At 41.0% G+C, this 21,661-nt stretch overlaps 1 protein-coding gene and 1 non-coding gene across 2 annotated transcripts in view; both read right to left on the reverse strand.

The window, feature by feature from the left end:
- The window catches only part of Prkar2b (protein kinase cAMP-dependent type II regulatory subunit beta), a 106,339-nt gene extending 97,526 nt beyond the window's left edge, over positions 1-8,813 (reverse strand). The window contains exon 1 of the mRNA XM_036206599.1: positions 8,287-8,813. Coding sequence (XP_036062492.1) covers positions 8,287-8,590 — 304 coding nt within the window. The 5' untranslated portion in view covers positions 8,591-8,813. The remainder of the gene's footprint in view (positions 1-8,286) is intronic.
- Positions 8,814-21,146: 12,333 nt separating this feature from the next.
- Positions 21,147-21,311, reverse strand: LOC118595958. Its single transcript, XR_004946637.1, has one exon. It is a non-coding gene; the product is annotated as a U1 spliceosomal RNA (small nuclear RNA).
- Positions 21,312-21,661: the final 350 nt, after the last annotated feature.

Consider the following 21,661-nt stretch of genomic DNA (forward strand, 5'->3'; position numbering starts at 1 on the left):
AGAAGCCCCAGATGTTCAGAATAATTATTGATAAATTATTATAAAAAAAATTATAAAAAGAGACCATTTAACATTAGCCCTTTACAATAGTGGGAATGATATGACTGAGTCATGTTTTAAATAAACTTGACCTTTTGAAATGATGCTTTCGGGGTCTACTAGTACTTAACTAAATGGAAGCTTTTTTCCCTGAAAGAAAAATCCCTCCATATCATTACCATGAACTCTTCTTTCTTAGAACAGCTGATGTTAACTAAACAATGTCAGGCCCAAACCAAACAGACACAGGAATAACCATACACAGCATATCTTCTTGGCTTCACTTTTCATGTGGAATGTGTGTTTATGTTTTGATCTTTTGTCTTTTTTAAATTGAGAAATATTTTTAAACAGCAGCAACTGGAACGACTTTTTTAAAATTTCCAAACATATTAAGCCACACATGGTAGAACCTACTGCCAGAACATTCATAAATGCAGCACCAACTGTGTTTATAGCTGACTTTTCACATGCTATTTTTTGTTACGATTTTAAAATTTATTTATTTATTTATTTATTTTTAAAGATTTATGTATTTGTTATGTATACAGTGTTCTATCTGCATGCAGGCCTGCACGCCAGAAGAGGGCACCAGATCTCATTATAGATGGTTGGGAGCCACCACGTGGTCGCTGGGAATTGAATCAGGACCTCTGGAAGAACAGGCAGTGCTCTTAACCTCTGAGCCATCTCTCCAGCCCCTTAAAATTTATTTTAATTAATTTACTTTACTTATTATTATTAATTTAATTTACTTATTTGAGACAGGGTTTCTCTGTGCAGCCCTGGCTGTCCTGAAACTCCCTCTGTAGGGCTGACCTCAGATTCATAGCTGATTTTTTACAATTGTTTTGCTTTCATTTAAACCTTGACCTCAAATTCTTAGCTTTAGTTATTTCCAAAAATTACATAATGAAAAGTCTAAGTCATTTGGAATTTTTGAGACAAAAAATTTGGTCTCATGAAATAATTATACTAATGATCACATCACATTCAGGGTTTACTGTGGGGGTTTGTCACAACAGCTAGACAGTATGGACAGGGCTGCAAAAGGCTAGAACATGAGCAGAACCAGCACTCTGGTTTTTCCCATTGTCTCTTAGGTTTATTTTATTTATTTATCATTATTGTTTACTTATTATTGGTTTATTATTATTTATTTATTATTTTATTATAAAGTTTTGTTGCAATGAAAAGCAGTCAGAGCAAACAAAACCCTAGACATTCTAAAACAACATATATTCCCTTTCTTTGGTCCAAGCTTTTAAAATGTAACTAAATGAGAGGAAAAAGAATTCATAATATAGGAGTTAATACAAACAGCACAAACTGACATATGAACAAGGCTAAACTTACAAGCCTAGACCAACTGTACTCAGATAGGGACTTCTGCCTCTCAACTGCTTCATCTCAACAAAGGCACCACACACACACTTTAGGAACACTCTCTCACGAAAGAATTAATTCATTGATCCAGAGTAAACTTAAGAGAATTATCATGTCTCTTTTTAAAAGGGAGAAATTAACAAAGAGAGAGAAGGAGACTGGGAGGGAGGAAGCAGGGAGAGAGGGACGGAGGGAGGGGAGGGGAGGGAGGAAGGGAGGGAGGGGGATCTGGAGGTCTTAGCTCTCTGCTTTCCACACCCACTTGTTCCTTCTAACAGATGGTTCCTTCTGGTGCTCTGGACACCTGATAGAGACTCTGTAGCCAATTACTTCAATCTCCTGTGCTCAGTTCCCCCCCTCCTCACTCTGAGATGTCTGTCCACTGGGGGCCTTCTCTAATGCTACTACTGCTGATAAATGGCTTGCTTAAGGCATCATAAATAAACTCCTAATAGACTGATTCAGTGTTTTTCTGATGGTATTTGAGAGGCTGAAAAGAAAACACCCTTTTTTTTTTTTTTAACACAGCTATAAAAAAAAAAATCTTGACAGCTGGAAATGTACTGGGATCCATGGAGTGTGGTTTATAACAATAAAGACGTGCAACATTTACTCCTCTCCCCACACCTGAACAGTGCAGCCTCAATGGAAAGCTTGCAACTGTCTTACAGAAAGAGGCTTGATTTTAATTCAGACAGGGCAGCAAGCACCTCAAGCCGCCACTGTCCCTTAGGGCCCTGCCTCAGTTTCTCACATGCCCCACTGATGTTTCTTTTAAATTTCTCCCTCTCACCCTCCCCCTAGCTTCTTGCTCTCCCTGAGTCCTTCTGCAAAGCAGTTATTGGTGGATAACAGGAGAAAGGAGGCTACTTCAAGGCCATTGATGTTCCAATGTCAACCCCTAACACTTATAACTGAAAAGAATCCTGAGTTTTAACTGTTCTACTCTGAACATCACAAATCTGTGATACTACTACTGGATTATACTCATAACTAAAATAATGCCTTCAATATTTTACTGATTGGCATGAATGATTATAATCCATTTCAGGATTAGAGCTATCACAGCCCATGACACATAGTCTCCTTAACTACAAAAACCGCTTACCTACAATTGTAAGCTGAAAGGATACATTTACAACTATGCAATGTAGCTTCACACTGAATCACCCCAAATGTTCTACCTCAGCTTTCTAAAAAGTGAGACCTGACTGGCTTCCAAATAAAATAATGATAATGCTACTCTGTAATAAAAGTTTGTAACTCTGCAAGAGTTCCTATCAGCTAGGTCTTTTAACATGTAATCAGTGCTTGCTGTATATACACTGCCCTAAGGACCCCACAAATACTAACTCACTTGTCCTTGTAACAACTATTCTAGACTAACACAGTGATGGCACATCAAGTGCTATCAGCATGGTACTTCTCCATGAATGCCTGAATTTAAAGTTACTACCAAAATATAACCTTTACACATGTTTTCAAACTGACTAAACACATTTGAAAAATCCAAAACATATTAAGAGGCACTTTTAAGGGGCTAGACAGATGGCTCAGTGGTTAAGTGCACTTGCTCCTTTCACAGAGGACCTGGGTTCAGCACCCACAAGGTAGCTCTAAACAACCTGTAACTCCAGTTCTATAAATTCTAAACCTTCTGACCTCTGATGGCACCACACACACACATGGTATGCACATATGTAGATGTGAGAAGAACATTCGTACACTTAAGATAAAAATAAATCTAATATAATTTTTTAAAAGTCTCTGGTAATTTTTGTCTGTTGTACAAAAGAACTAGGAAGTCAAAAATACATGTCTTTTGTCATTTGTTGTTGAAACACATTAGGAGGCAAGAACTGATGACTGGCTTTGTCTCCTATCTTCTGACGGCCACATGGTACCAGAGAAAGCAGTTGTTAGTGAAGTGTACAGGGAAGCAGACATGGTGTGCTGGCTTGTAATCCCATCACTTGGGATGCAGAGACAAGTGGAGCTCAAGGCCAGCCCAACAGTTAGCCCACACAGGGACTCCTTAAACTGACTGTGAACTCAACAGGTTGCACTTTCTTGTGAAGCTAGCAGCCCATCTCCCCTGCCTTTGACATCTAGCTTAAGGGAAATCACAGGAGCCATTCAGACAGGCTTCCACTTTTAAGCAAGTTACAAAGTCCTTACGTGTGTCAGAAGTAAAGAACATTTGCTCAAAATTACGAGGGAATTTCTTCAGATACACTGATACTTTCCCCTCCCCTTAGTCATTTCTTCTCATGATAAAGATCCTTATTCTCTGAATCCACACCATGACCACAATGCCTCTTTTCAATTTCACTTGATCTTAAAGACATAAAGAGCTCAACCATTCGCCATTAAACTAATTGATATTGAGAGTCTGGGAGAGGGTGTGCTTGTCTTCAGCTGTTACTCCTGGTGACCTCATCAGCCTCCAATGGACAGTTCTACCCAAGGTTCCTATGGCCCTGGTTAAATGCAATGGGTTATAAACAAAACTACAAAGCACACACATGGGAAAGAGACTGAGGGGTACAATGGCTGTGGGAGAAAGATGAGAACAGTGGGCAGAGTCACTAGAATGCAGTATACATACCTATGAAACTCGTTTACAAAGACCTAACTGTATCTTATATAGTTCATATTACTTTAAGTTGTAAAAATCAATGTGAGAGCTGAAAGGTGGTGGCGCATGCCTTTGATCCCAGCACTCAGGAGGCAGAGGCAGGAGGATCTCTGTGAGTTCAAGGCCAACAAGGTCTACAGAGTGAGTTCCAGGACAGGCTTTCCAAAGCTACACAGAGAAACCCTGTCTTGAACCATGCATCACCACCATCACCACCACCACCCCCGCCCAAAAATCTTAAAGTGAGATAAGGTTTTTAGACAAAGACTTCACATGTTTAAAATAATGGTTCTACATTTTTGGCTGTGTTTTTATTTTTAATTTTAGTTCTTTCCCCCTGTAACACAGAAAACTAGTTCTACACATTGCTTAGGTTTCATCCCACACTGTCTGCTCCACCAGTGACCCTTTGTAATTTGTTCTTTACCATTTGTCAATCCATCAGGGTAATTCGAACTACATTTATTTTATTTTTAACCACCCGAGAAATTCAGAGCTACACAAGATCCAATCATGATGACTGTCTAATTACCACTCATTTTACCCCAATTTAAATAGTGATTCAACAATCTGGCCTACTGTAAACCCATTAGTAAGTGCCAGCTTTAGGGATACTACCCTTGCACAGAAGACAGACATATCAGGATGAGGCAGGCAGAATAGATTACAAGCAGTCTCCATTCCAGCTTCTTTCTAGCTTCTAGAAATTTCCCTAGAGAGTCACCATAAACTACTAACATTCTACCACCTATGGTTGCCTGAAAGCCAGGATCAGGGGATAACCTCCCCTCCCCCGAAAAAAGTCATTATGTGAATAAGAAAGAATAGATAGGAACTCTACCAGCAAATCAAAGAATCCATGGGAAAGTCAAGTAGGAGTAAGGGCCACCTTTACACATCTGGCACCATGGATGGCCACATCAACACAGTAATGGATCAGACCACTTTTCCAATAACTAGGTACCGGGCTTTCTAATTGAACCACCACAATACAGGAGGAGGTCAAGATCATAGGCTTGATCTTTATCAGTCTAACAGTTTCATGGTCAAAAGCTTGCCTCTTACCCTCAAGCTATCATAATATCATCACTTAGATGAAATGATTCATGAGAGAAGTCAAGAGCCAACAATGCAAACCCATTACCAGTACTGGAAAAAAACCTGGGACATGACCTGTGAGTCGATCCACGGAACAAATTTCATTTAAGAACTTCCTGATGATCTGGGCCTCAAGGTCAAACACGTGTAAAAAACCCAGTTCTGCTACTATGAGTTCTGCATATGACCTTGAACAAGCTAATTTTACAAAGTCGTAAAGAAAATACATTAAGTATCAAGAAGAGTTTGATATAACAGGACTAGCACAGGTCAAGTTGGCCCTGGATAAACCTAGCAGACAAGAAAGAGTATAGGAATGAAGTAAGGTTCATCTGTAAGAGCTCTGGTTTTGCAGCACGCTAACTATAAAACACAGACTAAGTGACAGCCTCATTAGTATCATGGAGCTGGGAGGATGGACTAAGGCATTTACAGAGGACCTAAAACACCAAAACTGTCAACAAATGGCAGCCCTTTCTCTAACCATTAGTAAGAAGAGAGGCTACCTTATGGTCCTGATCAGCATGATCCACCAACCAGTGTTTTCAAAGTGTGGTCAAAAACCCTGAGATGTTTGTTGATCAAAAAGAAAAAAAAAAAAAAAAAGAAGAAAGAAAAGAATAAAACTATGTCCTACCTACTCATAAAAGCTCTCTAAGATAGGTACTAGATATTATTTTCTCAATCAAACTCCAAGCTGCATGTGAAGTATAAGCATCATTGATCCTGTAACCCTGTGCTGTACCCAAGGACTGCTGTCATCCAATGCTTATTCTCTGCCGTGTCAAGAGAATGTCTAGGGGATTTTCTTCAGCATTCTCCTGGATAGAGATATAACCTTAATAATAGGTTTGTAGGTTTTTGGTCAATTCCCCCATGTGTTTTTTTCCGCAAATGGTTCTATCTTAAAGTGTGTGTGTGTGTGTGTGTGTGTGTGTGTGTGTGTGTGTGTGTACGTGTGTACACATTCCCTCCTTTGACCAGGTTTGGTTAAATTATGGCCTTGTATAAATTCAAGCTCTAGAGAGTGCACTTGGTTAAAGGGCTATTTGAAAAAATGTGATCCAGATGATAAGATGTCCATAGTCTGAAAGGGCCATTCACAAAAAAAGTCTGCCAAGCATTCTGTAGCATCATACAATTGTTTTTAAACTGTTTTTCACACAATTTACTTACACAAGAATGAGAGTGTTGGTTAGAAAAATAAAAAAGAACTGTCCCCAATAGAGGTTATGCTAAAGCCAAACACACACCTGCTGGACACTGATCAAACTGTGTTAGGGCAGAGTCAAAACTTCTAAAACACCTGGAGGTAGAGGTGGGAATAAATGGTGCAACCGGTTAAGTATTTATTACAACTGACCTTGAGTCATTTTTGTAGGAAAGATGACTCAAATATAAAGCTTCATAAGAAATACTCCTACTGCTTACAAATGCATTCTTTGTCCCAATGTAAAGGACACACTCTTGCAAGGAGAAATTGAATCAATGCAACATGCTCCAAGAGAATTAAACAAAAAGGTTTCAGCCGTATTAACATCATATTCTAAAGTGCAGAGGTTCTTTACCAAGCCCCCATCTCCTTGTTGCCTGCCATCTAGGCCACTAGTCCCTTTTTCCTTTGTGTATCACTGGCCTGCATGTGCATCCCATGTCACAGATACATAGTATGTGCAAAGTCCATGTGCATGCAAGTCATAGATGCCACTGTCCTTTCTATGCCATCTACATTGGTTTTCCCTTCTCATTTACATAAAATGTTGTCTAGTTCTCCTTCCTACCAGGACAGGCATTTGATTTGGTGTGGGAACAATTAAAACCATGATTACCCTACCTCAAAAGCACCCAAATGTCCCAAATTAAGATTTTAAATAGCAATCCTCTCTTTTACATTCACAGAGCACTGATGTCCAGGGTTTCTGTGTTTTAGACAAGCTAAGAACGCACTAATTTTACAACCCATCCAACATGTAATTAATTCTACAAAGAAATGAAACTCTTCCTAGGAAGGGACACAAGGAAATGAACAGCATGTAAGTGTTTTCATTGTATGAAATGCACTGTGGACACACAAATCACTATCAGTATAAACAGACAAAAGCAGCATGCGTGCTTGCCTTACACCACAAAGAAAACAGTTGTACATTTGCACAGCTTGGCATTTTAGCCTGGGTTCATGAAAAGCCTGAGACTTGGTGCATTGTGTAAACACAGGTCACTGTAAACAGGTGTGTGTATCTGGTGTGTCAGGGAGAGGCTGGTAAGCATAAGGGGTGGGACTCGCCAAAAGCAGCTATTTAAGAAAATTCCTTTCTCTCTCATTCATTCTTTCTAGCCTCAGTGTCTGGCGCGGTCCTTACAGCTACTCACTGGCTTTTCATTCTAAAGACAGCTGACATGTTCTTAGAGCTTCCTATGGTGTTATTTTTTTTCCCATACACTTAAAAAAAATCAAAACCATTCAGTATATATTTCAATTTTTTTTAAGGGAAGAAAATCATTGGTCTATTTCCTCACTCCAAAGACCCTGTAGATATCTGGCTAAATATGATCCTTTGTTATGCGTCCAAAAATATCTCTACCACACGGTATTGGAAAATAATAAATTACTCGTATTCCAACGATGTCACAGCTATTATCATTAATTTGTTTTACTTCAGTAAGTCCGATTTCACACTCCTCTGTGTGAGTCCTACACGCTTCGCCTCCCCACCCCACACCCAACACTCCATTAATAAATTTAAGGGCTGAAAAGAGGGAGTCAAGCGCCCTTCCTGCACAATGGTACTCTCCGAGACTGAGACATCTCCAAGCACAGGAAAGTTAACCTTCCAGCAAGATGCCCACCCCAAATCGGCCTAAGAAGAGAGGCGACAGAGAGGCTAAGGAAGCTCAACCTCTCATTTCTCCACCTCCAGAGAGAGGGAGGGCATGACAAGAGAGCCGAGTAGGAAGGTGGGCGAGTGGGAGAGACCGAAATGGGTGCTGAGGGGGTGGACGGGATAGGAAGGTAGAGAAGGTGGGGAAGGTGGGGAGCTCAGCGCAGGGTACAAGAGCAAGGCGGGGTTCGAGAGCCAGGCGGGCGCGGCAGTCAGGGCTCAAGGCGCGAGGGGGCCGGTCCTCACCGTTGAACGCCCCTGCTTCCGCGGCCTCCTCCTCCTCCTCGCCGTTCTCGGAGTCAGAGCGCATGGGCTCCTCGGCGAAGTTGACACCCTTACTGGGGGTGCCGCCCCCGACGGCGGCGCCCGCGTCCCCCCAGGTCCTGCCCTCATGACCGAAGCGTGCGGCGCCCTTGCGTTCGTTCTCCTGCTGCAGCCGCGTGAAGTGCTGCAGCGCGAACTCCAGCAGGTCGGCGGGCTGGTGCCTCAGCACCTCCACCGTGAAGCCCTGCAGCAGCTCCGTGAGCCCCGCGGGAATCTCGATGCTCATGCTGCCTGTGCACGCTGGGGCGCCGCCCTCGCCCCCTTTCCGCGGTCCGGTCTCGGGCTGCGCGGCCCCGGAGCGAGCGCCCCCGGCGCTACCGGCTGCGAGCGCGGCGCTCTGGGCCCCCGGCGCGGCTGCTCCGTGCAGCGGCAGCGGCAAAGCGAGCGCAGCCCGGGAGGGTTGGCAGCATCTCCAGCTCCTCCCGCTCCTTCTCCTGCAGCTGCTGCCCCGCCCCACGCCCGGCGCCCCGCCCCCGCCCGCGCGCCCACGTGGTCCCCGGAAACCATGGCAACCCGGAGGGCGGGTGCAGTGCCGCCTTGCAAGTGGCCTCCGAGGGGAGGCAGCGGGAACCTAGGGTGTAGGGCCGAGGCCTCGCGCTCCACCAGAGCTCCCTGCGCAAATCCTACACATCATTCTGCCCAAGCCCACTCAGAGTAGGTGTTGCGCCATTTGTTCTGAAACTTCAGCCTCCACCTTGATGGTGCTTTTTCTTTTCCTAGAATCCAACCGCAAGAGAAACGTGCATGATATCTTTTGTTAAAGTCATACAGCTGCACTGGTTCTCTTTTGGATAAAAGAAATACTGCCCCTTGTTACAACATACTTCTTTCACTGGGTTTTATTCTGCCTTTTAGCCACCTGGCTGTGATGGCCTGCCTTACAGATGTTCTGCATGGCGTGCTGGGTACATTTCCTATTGGTTGCTGAGACAAAGGCAACTTTTATTGTGAAGCACTTATCAAAGTTAGTTGATATCCTCCAGACAGGACACGGGGTCGTCAGGACAGGTGGTCAGACAACAAAAGGTGTGTGGCATGGTTAGCCTCATTGCTTATTTTTAAAACCTTTCCTGACCCTTTGACTCATTTCAATTCGAATATAGCAAAATAAAGAAAACAGAACTACACATTTGTGCTTTTCAAAGTAAGCCCTTGTCTTTAAAACGAGCCTATTCTAGGAATTCTGAAGCACAAAAAATTGTCTTCTGACAAATTAAACGCCGTTTAAATACACATACTTCATTTTCTGCGATGCTTGCTCCATCGTGAAGCGCTCCAAGCGCACGCTCACCCAGCTGTTTTTCCTTTAGTTTTATTTTTTCCCTTAGTTATTCTCACTTACCTTTCTGCCCACACAAAAGACAAATTACGTGACTCAAGAAACCCAAAAACTGGAAATCAGAAATACCACTTTTTTAAAAAAATACATCTCTACAAGGGGCATCTTGTATTTTTCCCATAAGGGAATTCATTTCTCAAGTTCAGTTTCTTAACCTCATAATAATAATGCTGGTTTTGTTTTGAAAAATGCTTCTGGATTGTATTTGGGGAGTGTGCAACAAATAAACTCTTAGAAAATGTGATCTTCACATGGAATACAATATTAGTCAAGTTCTCTACCATATAAGCATTATTATATTTTACAGATCCAATAATCTAAGATGTATTTCTATCATCTTTCTTCATGTGTGATGTTTACATTAATTATGAATATCATTGTTCATATGCAGCAGAAAACTCAAGCTATATAAGTTAAAACAAGATGGAATTGTTTCTGATTTTTTTCTCTTTTTCTTTTTCTTTTTTGGAGCTGAGAATTGAACCCTGGGCCTTGTGCTTGCTAGGCCAAGTGCTCTACCACTGAGCTAAATCCCCAACCCTGCTTCAATTCTTAAGTCAATAACCATAACCAGAAAAAGAAAGGTTTCGTCCCCCTGTTCTTGTTATGTTATGCTGGAACTATTCTCAGAACAAATTTTCACTTTTCAAACCATCTTCTAACCTTTCATCACCACCACATAACCTTTGAGATAGTATCATCTGCTTTCATTGTAAAGTTCTTTCTTTTGAGCCTTTGAGTGAATGACAGTGTCGTATAGGGACCATTCATCTTGAATTTGTTAAAAGAACATCAGTGCTATACATTCTTCAGTTCTTGGTTTACAAAGCAATTTGCACTAGTTTCTCAGATAATCAATCAGACTAGAAGCAGTTGAACTTTAAGTGATCATCAATGAATGTAATAAGAATGCTACCAAATTTATTTCCACATGTGAAAATTGGACAGAGATATCAAATTGCTTTAATACAACTGCTAAGACAAGACAGTATCAAGAATAAGCCAATGGTTTGAGCAAGCTTTACAATGCAGAATAATAACTATGGTCAATCAATCACTTAGCATTTCCTATCAATAGTTAGGGTGTATCTTGATGAAATCATTCTAGTACAAGAAACAAATATGCACTCATAGAAAAAGGAAAAAAGAAGAAACGAAAAATAAGCAGTTGAAAGCATATAGAAACTGTGCTCGCCTCAGGCCTTGGCTTTATACACCTTCAGAATTTCATCAATGACTATGGTTTTGTTTTATCTATTAATGTTCTCAAGAAATCAAATCCAGCTACATAGTCTTGACCATCCTGGAGATTACCTGACGTTGACCAAGATGGTCTAGTAAGGGCAGCCACTGGCATGTAGGATGAGGATGTGACAGTATACATACTTGACAAGGCCTGGGTCATCTGCAAAGAAAAGTCTTAAGTGTTTTGATTAGAAATGATATAGGCAACTCACAACATGTCTGCCAAAGATAGTGACCTTGGACCCTGTAAATCTTAGAGTTTGGACTAACCTAAGCAATGTTGAATTTCTAGATGAAGTTTTGTAGGGTAATGTCTAGAAGACTAGAGGTCCTCAAATCCTAAAAGAATCTGATTCCCTAGTTAGCCTAGCCAAAGCACCAAGCTAAAATACTGGTGCTTCGGGCCACTACTAGACTTTGAGATTCAAGAGGTGGGCATTGCTCACATTCCTAGATGCTTCCTATGATGGGACTGGGAACACCAACATGTGAAACACTAGATTCCCTGTGCAAGTGCTCATGCTGAAAGGTATCTCCCAGAAGTGAGTTCTGTGCTTAACATCAAAGCATAAGATGCTCTTAGATTCAAGGCAGACTAGATGCAAACTCATTCTGCTATTCTATTCTAGGTCCTGAAAAGTTAAAAAGCATCAGAGTATGTTCTTAAACAGCACATTTCACAAATAGAATATTATTTTCCCTCTGAAGAACAGATTGGGCACACATTTATCTCTGCCTTTTAAAAATCCCACAAAATAATAAATAATTAAAGGGACTGGGGGGATCTCATAAGCAGAAAAATAAGAGAACCCCAATAAAATTAAAATAATTGCTTTTAATTTACTCAGTCTTAAAAGGAAAAAAATCTGGCACATGTTTGAAGAGATTATACTAATTTTAATAAGCTAATTCTAATAAAATAATACAGTTTGGCTCTACAAATACGAGGTAAGTTAAATCATCAAAACTCAGAAATAGAAGAATGGCAGTTGCCAGGGGCTGGGGTAGACTTCTTGTTTTAGCAGGGAAAGAGTTTTGGTTTTCTAAGAAGGAAAAGGTTTTGAATTGGTTGTATAACAATGTGAATATATTTAACATTGTTGGATTGTATTCTTAAAATGGATAAAGTAACAATTTTGTATTATATTTATTTTGTCACAATTAATTTTTAAAAGATTTACTTACTTATTATAGACAGTGTTCTATCTGCATGTTTGCCATGCATGCCAGAAAAGGCCATCAGGTCTCATTATGGATGATTGTGAGCCACCATGTGGTTGTTGAGAATTGAACTCAGGACCTTGGGAAGGGCAGTCATCGCTTTTAACCTCTGAGCCATCTCTTCAGCCCCTCTCATAGTTAATTTTTAAATTATTAATTCTTAAAGAATGTCATACAATGGTTTTTTTTTTTTTTGATCCTGTTCCTCTCAGTTCCTCTTTTTAACCCACCTCAGCTTATCCTGATCTGGCTACACCTTCTCTTTCCCTATAGTTAATTTTTAACAGAAAATTTAATAAGAAAAAGAAACAGGAAAAGAGACAAGAACAAATGAAAAATTGCATGAATTTTGAGCACACTTAACAAAACTAGAGAGTGCAGAAAGCTGGGCCTGGGTAGAGGGGTCAGCAAGCAGAAGCCAACCAGGAAGAGCATATGTGTCTCATAGAGCACAGAGGCACTGGGTGCCTCTGAAGGGGACAGAGGTGACAGAATGCGCTAAATGGGCAAGGTGCTCACACCACTGTTCCCCTCTAGTCTGTGTGTGTGTGTGTGTGTGTGTGTGTGTGTGTGTGTGTGTGTGTGTGTGTCCTAGGTCAGTTACTGCTCCCATTTCCTCTGACCTGCCAGGGGACATTGCTCCTGCAATTGTTACCTCTTCTGTGGCCTCACAGTTTCTTCTCCAACTGAACCTCTCTGAGGCAAGCTGACTGGGATATCCTCCTGTTAGTCTGGCCCCGAATAATCCCTTCTCCTTTGTGGGAGTGCTATGCCTTGCTTTGTGACAAGGGGAAAGGTTTTTGCAGATGACTTAAAGTCTCAGAGTAGTTGGTTTTCAATTAATCAAAAGGGGGATTATCTTGGGCCTGACTTAGTCAGAGGAAAGCAATTCTGTCTGTTAGCTTGATGGAGGAGGCTGCCTTGCTGAGGAATTCAGGGAAACACTTTTTCCTCTTAGCTCACAGGGCTTGTTTCCTCTGTTCTTTTCCTGTCTCCAAAGCCAGTCTTTCCAGTATCCTTTAGTGAACATGCCTTTACCCTCTTGACTTCTAATGTCAAAGCCCCCCTGACATCTTTCTCTACACTCCGAGCCATCTCATAAAACCCAGTAGCTTTTACCATTTCTATACAGATGATTCTTGGAAGGTCTATATATCATCTGGGTTCAATGGAGCAGGAAATGGAAGACACATCTAAAGAAGTCCTTAAAGAAAGAGAAAAGAAGCAGTAAATTATCTTACGTCTTTGGTCGTGTTTACCTCTGAAAAACTGTCTAGAAAGCAAATAAATAATGGATTCAGAGAAAACTAGACACTGAAAACACTACAGTCCACTCTGGAGAAGTCCAAGTTCTCACAGAATACTGCATGGCTTAGATATAAATAATATTTATGTCATCATAATGTACAATATGAGTGTGGAAACCACCAAAAAGTGTAGTATGTCTCTCTCTCTCTCTCTCTCTCTCTCTCTCTCTCTCTCTTTCTCTCTCTCTCTCTCTGTGTGTGTGTGTGTGTGTGTGTGTGTGTGTGTGTGATACCATAGAATTTTGAACTATAAACAGCAAATCCTGGTATTCTGTAATATATAGTCAATGAGAATTCTAAATTGGAGAATCAAGAAATAACAATATACAGTCTACAAAAATATGTCATTTAAACAGTAGGAAAAATAGCTTGTAGAGGGAGCTTGCAAGGCCCTTTGAGAAGTGGGTTTGATTGAATCAATTTCTACAGTAGTTATTAGGTTACAAGGACTGCATGTCCAAGTTACAAAATCATAAAACAGAGATTACAGTTCCTATATTGAGAAGGCTGCACTGTTTGTTGAGTAGGAAACCCCAATTGCTTCTTCAAGTTTAAACTATCAGAGACTCATACAGGCACTCTCACAGGCCAGGGTCCTTAAGGCTTTCTCTAACACCCTACTTCTTTCCTCACTTAGTTGAACATTTATGAAGCGCTCCTTTGTTTCATAATATCATGTTCTATTTCAGTAGTTCCTTCAGTCTTCAGCTCAACTTCTCTAACAGGTATTTCCATTGCACTAGTGAAATTCAAGATTCCCAGATGTAGAATTCTCTTCTGTGTTCCTGCGGGGTAGAATGTGCCTTTTTGTGTGTTCTGAGCCCTTTCAGAGTAAATGTGTACTTTGTTTGGAAAACAGTTTGCCATTTACCCTGCTTTAAGGTCATAGTATCTTTTGTTTGCTGAACTGTTGTGGTCCACTAAACTCTGTTTAGTCTTTCTCATTCACAGAAACAAATTAAACATGTATCAGAACACAAAGGCGTCTTTGGGGGTGTCTAAATCATGTTTGTTCTCTTTATCATTTTGAAGAGAGACTTAACTTTTACAGTTCTTCAGTGAGGAAGTTCTAGAGTCATAAAAACATATGTAAATCAGGCCTACCCAGCACACAGAAATAACCACCTTCTCTTACTGGACATAAAACTTCTTCCATCTGGTTACATTGTACCATAGTGATTGTGTCCATATGATAAGTCTGTGGTGGCACTCCTTGGCAGATGAGTACAGAGGAAGTAAGATTTGTGTTCAGCTTTTTAACTCTGTCTGCTGTAAGGACCTCCACCTCGAATTGAACAATCCATTTGTTTGAAATAAAAATCAAGTTTTGTTCCTCAGAATGATTCTTCCCCCTCTTTTATTCTCTGGCTCTGTAATGGCCTCATGACATTATGACACTGGCCTAGACTCTCAAAATCACTAACTTTCATGGCCCACATTCCTGAGTAAATTAACTGTCAAGTCCTGCTGAGTCTGCTCCCTGTGCCCCTAATGTCACTGTCCATCTTAATGAGCTCAGACTGGTACAGCAAACACCACACATGGGGTTTCTCATCACTTGGGAAGATGGAAGTTCAGCAGCAGGGAGCCTGCCTGCCAGGTTCTGGTGGGTTCTCCTCTACCTTGCAGGTGACCTTACAATGTGCTCACCTGGCTTTTTCATGTAAAATGCACATGGAAGGAGAGTGCTCTGGTGTCTCCTCTTCTTCTCAGGCTGCCACTGCTATTGACTGGACCTGTCCTTACAGCTTTGTTTAATCCACCTCTGCACTAAGAGCTCATCTCCAGATAAGACCACACTGAAGGATAAGGTTTCAATGGCTGAATTTGGGGAGTGTGGAAATTGACATGATTTGGTCCAAGACATGCCCTTGAATGGGTCTTTCTCACTTTTCTCCAAGGCTGTGGTCTCCTAATTAGCCCTCTGTCTCTAGTCTCTTTTACATTACTTGAGAAATCTTTTCTAAGTTAGTTATTTTGGTTTACATCATTTTTTGCTTAAACAACAACAAAAAAACAAAACAAACAAAACAAAAAAAAGAAGAGGAAGGAAAGGCAGACAGAGGGAGGGAAAGAAAGGAAGGGAGAAAGGAAGGGAGAAAGGAGAAAACTTGCAGCAGTAAAGCCTCCAGTGGCCAGCTGGGGCTACACAGAGAAACCCCATTGGGGGGGAAACAAGTAAAATTTAAGATGGGCAGTGGTGGCTCATACCTTTAATCCCCGCACTTGGGAGGCAGTGGCAGGTGGATCTCTGTAAGTGTGAGCTCAGCCTGATCTACAGAGTGAGTTTCAGGACAGCCAGGGCCACACAGAGAAACCCTGTCTCAAACAACAACAACAAAAACCAAACAAACAAAAATCCTTCGGTAGCTTTCTAGTTACCTGGAGAATAAAAGCAATGTCATAATTATGAACTATAAACTGATTATGTCTAATTTCCCAGCTTTAGCTCAAATTCTCCATACTTCATTTATTCCATCACCACACAGAAACACTTGTCTTCTCTGAGCAGTGCTCTTCAGTTTCCTGTTTCTGCTGTCACTTGCCATGTCTATCCACTTGGAAATCTTCACCTGCCTTGCCCATTTATAAATCTGACCTTTGGATGAGTGCTGTAACATAGATACCTTCATGATTACTTCTGATGCTCCGACCAGAAGTAATCATTCACTCCTACTTTATATATATTTCTACTTGTGCGATTACTTAGTCTGTTTCTGGAAACTAATCTGGGAAAAAACTCATCAGCCGGCTTGCTAGGGGTTGCAGGAGGGTTCCTACAGGTACAGACATCCAGGGAACCTACCTTCCACATGGGAATTAGTATATTTAATACCCAGATGGACACAGAATAATTTTTAAATTTTCAGTGTAAGGTAATTAAAATTATAATCTATTTCAAGCTTTTGGTCATATATTTCTCAAGCATTGACAAAACATCTTATTGAAGTAGGGGTTTTGTTGCTAAGTATTTTAAATCATTGGTTTTATTCAATGTCTTCATTTTGTACATGAAGACAAATAGAAATTTAAAATGGCCTCCCTAAGTGTTCCCAACTACTGAGTGGTAGAAACAAGATCAGTAGAATATATGCAAACTCAATCAAGTAGAAATCTACTTAGTGGTCACATCCTTTTCAAAGATGTTGCCCTGCTACATGGAAAATGAAGACCACTTCAAGGAATCCTAACAACTCACAGAGGGACACGTGGGCTCCAACCCTTTCCCGAAGACACTGATGGTATGAAGCACAGCTGTTAGGAAGATTTTGTTTTCACAGTAGATTGTGATAGAATAAGGCTGTCTCAGAAAGACAGATGCTTTAAGAAAACCACATGAAGTCTATAAAATATAGACAAGCACTGAGAGAGGTTGTGATCAAGTACTATTGTTTGGTATTCCTTAGTGACCACATAAAGGTGAGATCATCAATATTAGAATACCAATAGCTTTATTTTCTGCTTGTATGCGCTTGCACGTGTGATTAAGTTAAAAAGTTTTGAGGTGTTAAAAACTGAATCTAGAGCTTCACATGTGCTAGCCAGGCATTCCTTCATTGGGCACTGTCCTCCCCCACCCTATCCTCTTTTTACATTTTGAGATAAGATCTCTTTGAACTACCTAAAATGGCCTTGAACTCACTCAGTAGCCCAGACAGGGCTTGAACTTGAGATTCTTGTGTCTTGACTCAGAGTAGCTATGATTACAGGCCTTGCCACCAGGCCTGGCTGTAAAGTTAGTATTTCTAACTGTTGCTACTCTTTAGCTTGTTTTTCTTGGAAATTTCTCTTGAACCATGCCTTGTATTCACAAGGTCTCCAAAAAATGAAGGGTTGAAGGAGTGTAGAGTGAGGGCAAAAATATTGTTTGTACTACAGTGTTTACTCCACAGTAGCAGTTCAGTCTTGATAGCAGCACAGCCTGACCTGGCTTCTCAAGGTGTTTAAATTGAACCTGCCACTTTAAAGAGCTCCGTGAAACTTGCCTTTGGGGGCATGCAACAACCAGAGAGGTTGGGAAGCTTTTAGGTAGGTAGTCAAGGCCTGAGTTTGTCATCAATGAAATAACAATATGTCCAGGATACTACCTTGTGGACCAAGTTATGTGTCAGAAATACTAATGCTGAAAGTTGCACCAAGAAAATGAATCAGAGAAGCCTTGGAAAATATTTGAAGTGCAACTGTAGTATGAATCTTAAAGAGTCTTATTAATAAAACTCAAACCCGAGGCCAGTTATTGGGGTGAATGCTGGAAGATCAGAGAAGCAGAACAAGCCACAGCTATCTCACCTTGCTGGTTCCTCAGGTGATCCTGTTTCCTCAGGCTGGAAGCGTCTGAGTCCTCCTCCACATGAATCTCAGCTGAACTGTGTTGCTCCAAAGCCTGAACGCTTAACCAACCAAATGCTTAACTAACTACATGCTTTTTCCTCTTTAGTTCCTGGTCCTCATGCCTTATATACCTTTTTCTTTCTGCCCCCACTCCCTGGGATTAAAGGCGTGGGTCACCATGCTTAGCTGTTTCTAAAGTGGCCTTGAACTCAGAGATCTGGCTAGCTCTGCCTCCCAAGTGCTAGGATTAAAGGTGTGTACCACCACCGCCCAACTTCTGTTATGGCTTACTCTTCCCATTTTCTAGCCACCAATTCTGGCTCTGTTCTAGTGGCTGTCTGTTCTCTGACCCCAGATATGTTTATTTCAGGGAACACACAATATTTCAGGGAACACAATACCCACCACATGCAACCACTTCCCAGGATTAAAAAATGTGGAGACTTACCTATTTGGCACAGATTAAGGAGTGTTTCTTTTAATAGATGCAGGGGCTCACTGAAAGAGAATATATCCATGAACTCAACATTATGTATATTACATACTCAGCTCTAGGCACCACATTAGGAGTTGTCATTGCACAGGAAGACCATTGGGATAAAGCAAAAATTCTCCTGTCTTTGTAGTCAGTTTGGAGAAAAAGCATGAAGCAAATAAATAAGGAACAAATTATGAAATTATGAGGAAAAATAGGACGATAAAAGAATATACTGGAAGACTTCACTGGGAAAGGCAATTAGCCACACTTCCTCTGTTGGTTGCTGGGGTAAGGCTTGGGCACTCCATTATTCCTCATTAAGTAGAACAGGAGGAACTCTGCAGCTGATACCATTATGCAGAGCTGGCTCAGATTCACCATCCTCACCTGCCAAAGCAGTGAGCAAAACAGCCATTTTCCATAGGGCTGTGTCTTCTAAAGCACCTCCATCCCCCCACAGCTTACAGGGTCGGTTGGTCATCCCAGATGGCTTAATTGCATAATGGCAAGAGCCTCTAATGCTAACAGGAAATGGGACACAGGTCAGCATTGCTCATAAAAAATAGTTGACACATTTTTTTACTCTCAAGCTAGCAATGCTTTACTCCCAAGACTTACGTTTCCTTTTAAAACATTCAGAAGTTTGATATAAAAAAGAGAGAGGATGTGAAACATTCACAATTGTATTTATCAAATGCCAATCTTTTCATTATTGACATATACTAATACATATCTTCTCTTCATGTTTATAATCCACACTTGTCAACATAACATAACCTAAATATTAATATCCTTACTTACTCATTTTATACATTTTTGTTATGAACTTTCACTTTCACTCATTAGAGAAAGGTTTTCTCCCCAAAGCTGGTTTTATTATTTTGGGTCAAACAATTCCTCAATATTCTAAATGATTTCTGTGTTCCTGTGTAATGTTGCTGTCACACCTGCAAACTGTTTGCATCAATCCATTTTCATCTCCTACTTTTTATATAAGTAACCTTAATTTGACCAGAAGCCCACTCTTCATTCAAAACAGAAAACTTGCTGGGCGGTGGTGGCACATGCCTTTGATGCCCACACTTGGGAGGCAGAGGCAGGTGGAACTCTGAGTTTGAGGTCATCCTAGTCTACAGAGTGAGTTCTAGGACACACACAGAGAAACCCTGTTTCAAAAAACATAAAACAGAAAACTCTGGTGTTTAGCTTCCATTAAGGGAAAAAAAAAAAAAAAAAAGCTGTTTCTAAGCCTACCCATCTTTCTACAAATGGACCATAAACACCTGGTTTTGAGTTTCTTCTTATTGGGACATAAACAGAATTATTGCTTTCTATTGCTATGATAAGCACCATGACCAAAAGCAACCTGGGGAAGAAAGGAGTTTATTTCATCTTACAACTGTTAGGTCACACTTGATCACTGAGAGAAATCAGGGCAGGAGCTCAAGGCAGGAGCTGATGCAGAGGCCACAGAGGCGTGCTGCTTACTAGCTTGCTCCCCACAGCTTGGTCAACCTGCTTGCTTGTTTGCTTGCTCCCTTCCGTCCTCCGTCCCTCCCTCCTTCGCTCCCTTCCTTCCTTCCTTTTTTATTTATTTGCTCATTTTATGTCGGGACCACAGTTTCCCCTCCCTCCTCTCCTTCTGTTCCTTCCCTCATTGCTCTTCTGCCCTCTTCCCCACTCCATCCACTCCTCCTCAGAAAGGGGCAGGCCTTCCATGGGTATCAACAAAGCATGGCATATCAAGTTGTAGCAAGACTAAACCTTTGTATTTAGGCTGGGCAAGGTAACCTACTATGGAGAATAGGTTCCCAAGAGCCAGCTATCAGCCTGCTTTCTTACAGTATCTAGGACCACACACCCAGAGTGGGTACCACCATCAGTGGGCTGGGTCCTCCCACATCAATCATTAATCAAGAGAATGCCTAACAGACTTGCCTACAGGCCAGTCTGCCAGAGGCATTTTCTTCACTGATATTCCATCTTCCAGATGACTCTAACTTGTCTCAAGCACACAAAAACCTAAGCAGCACAAGAATCATAGAACAATAGACTTTTATCTCTTGGGAAAAGCTAGGGCTCAGAGAAACAAAGTATCAGTTTTTTAAAAACAATATCAACAAAAATAAATCTGTTTCTATCTTTCTACAAACTTGAACTCTAAACACCCGAAGTGACAATTTCTCTAACCACTTGGGAAAGCTGTCATGCTCCAACTGTTCAATCCCTCCAGTAAAATGGTCCTCAGTTGGCCCTTATTCTGTTAACAGGAATTCACCCATGTTGTCCCCACAATTGCCCATTTTCTCTAAATTAACTTATCCTCTTCAGCTTTAGAAAGCTTAATCATGTCCCTTCATCTGTCACAACAGGCACAGCTAATCCTAATAACTGTTCCTTTTCTTCTTGGAGGCGCCAGTGGATGCCCATGAAGCTCAATAGCAGGAGCTGCGCAAAAGCCAGAGAATAACAGATTAAGTTCACATTTCAAACTTACTCTGGGATCACTCTACCTCTCTGAGTAGAATTGGATACTAGATAATTTCTAAGATTCCTGTAGATGTGTTTTGCTTGTGTCTCGGTAGACACACCTCACAACCATTGCAGTTAAGTTAGAATTCTATACAAGTAAACTGCTGTTCCAATAGTCTATTCAGTGGGTTTTCCAATCACTTTTTTTGTTTTTGATTTTTTCAAGACAGGGTTCCTCTGTGTAGCTTTGGTGCCTTCCTTGGAACTCACTCTGTATGTAGCCCAGAGTGGCCTCGAACTCACAGAGATCTGCCTGGCTCTGCTTCCTGAGTGCTGGCATTAAAGGCTAGCACCACCACTGCCTGGCTTTTTTTTTTTTTTTTTTTTAAGAGAGCATGCCAATGCAGTCTTCCACTACCACAAATTGTGCAGCTGTTGAGTTTCCCATGTCTGGAAAAACCGCAGGGCTCAGAACACCTGGAATACAATGGATGAGCTTTACCCTGGGGAAACCACCTTTCTGATCATGATGTCTCCTCTGCCAGGGAAGTACGACCAGGCTAGTTTTTGCTTTACCTTTTGAAAAACCATACTCTTGTGATTCTAATGAATTTTTTCTTTTCTTTTCTCATTCTTTTTATATTTTCTTCTTCCCTTCCTGATTCTCTCTATAGTTATTTATACTGAACCGAGACCTACATATTTGTCACCAAAATGAAAACAAAATCTGTCTGTTCCTGTCATCCTTATAATAATATTATTTTTGTAGGCTACAACTTACATATGCTCTTTTCCTTATTTATACACAATACTGGTCTTAAACCTAAAATACAATTTATAAAAATGGTATTTTTACCAATGATATGGTTGATTGTAGATAATTCAAAAACAAAAAAGCATAAA

Source organism: Onychomys torridus, chromosome 14 (assembly GCF_903995425.1).
Source record: "Onychomys torridus chromosome 14, mOncTor1.1, whole genome shotgun sequence".
Taxonomy (NCBI): Eukaryota; Metazoa; Chordata; class Mammalia; order Rodentia; family Cricetidae; genus Onychomys; species Onychomys torridus.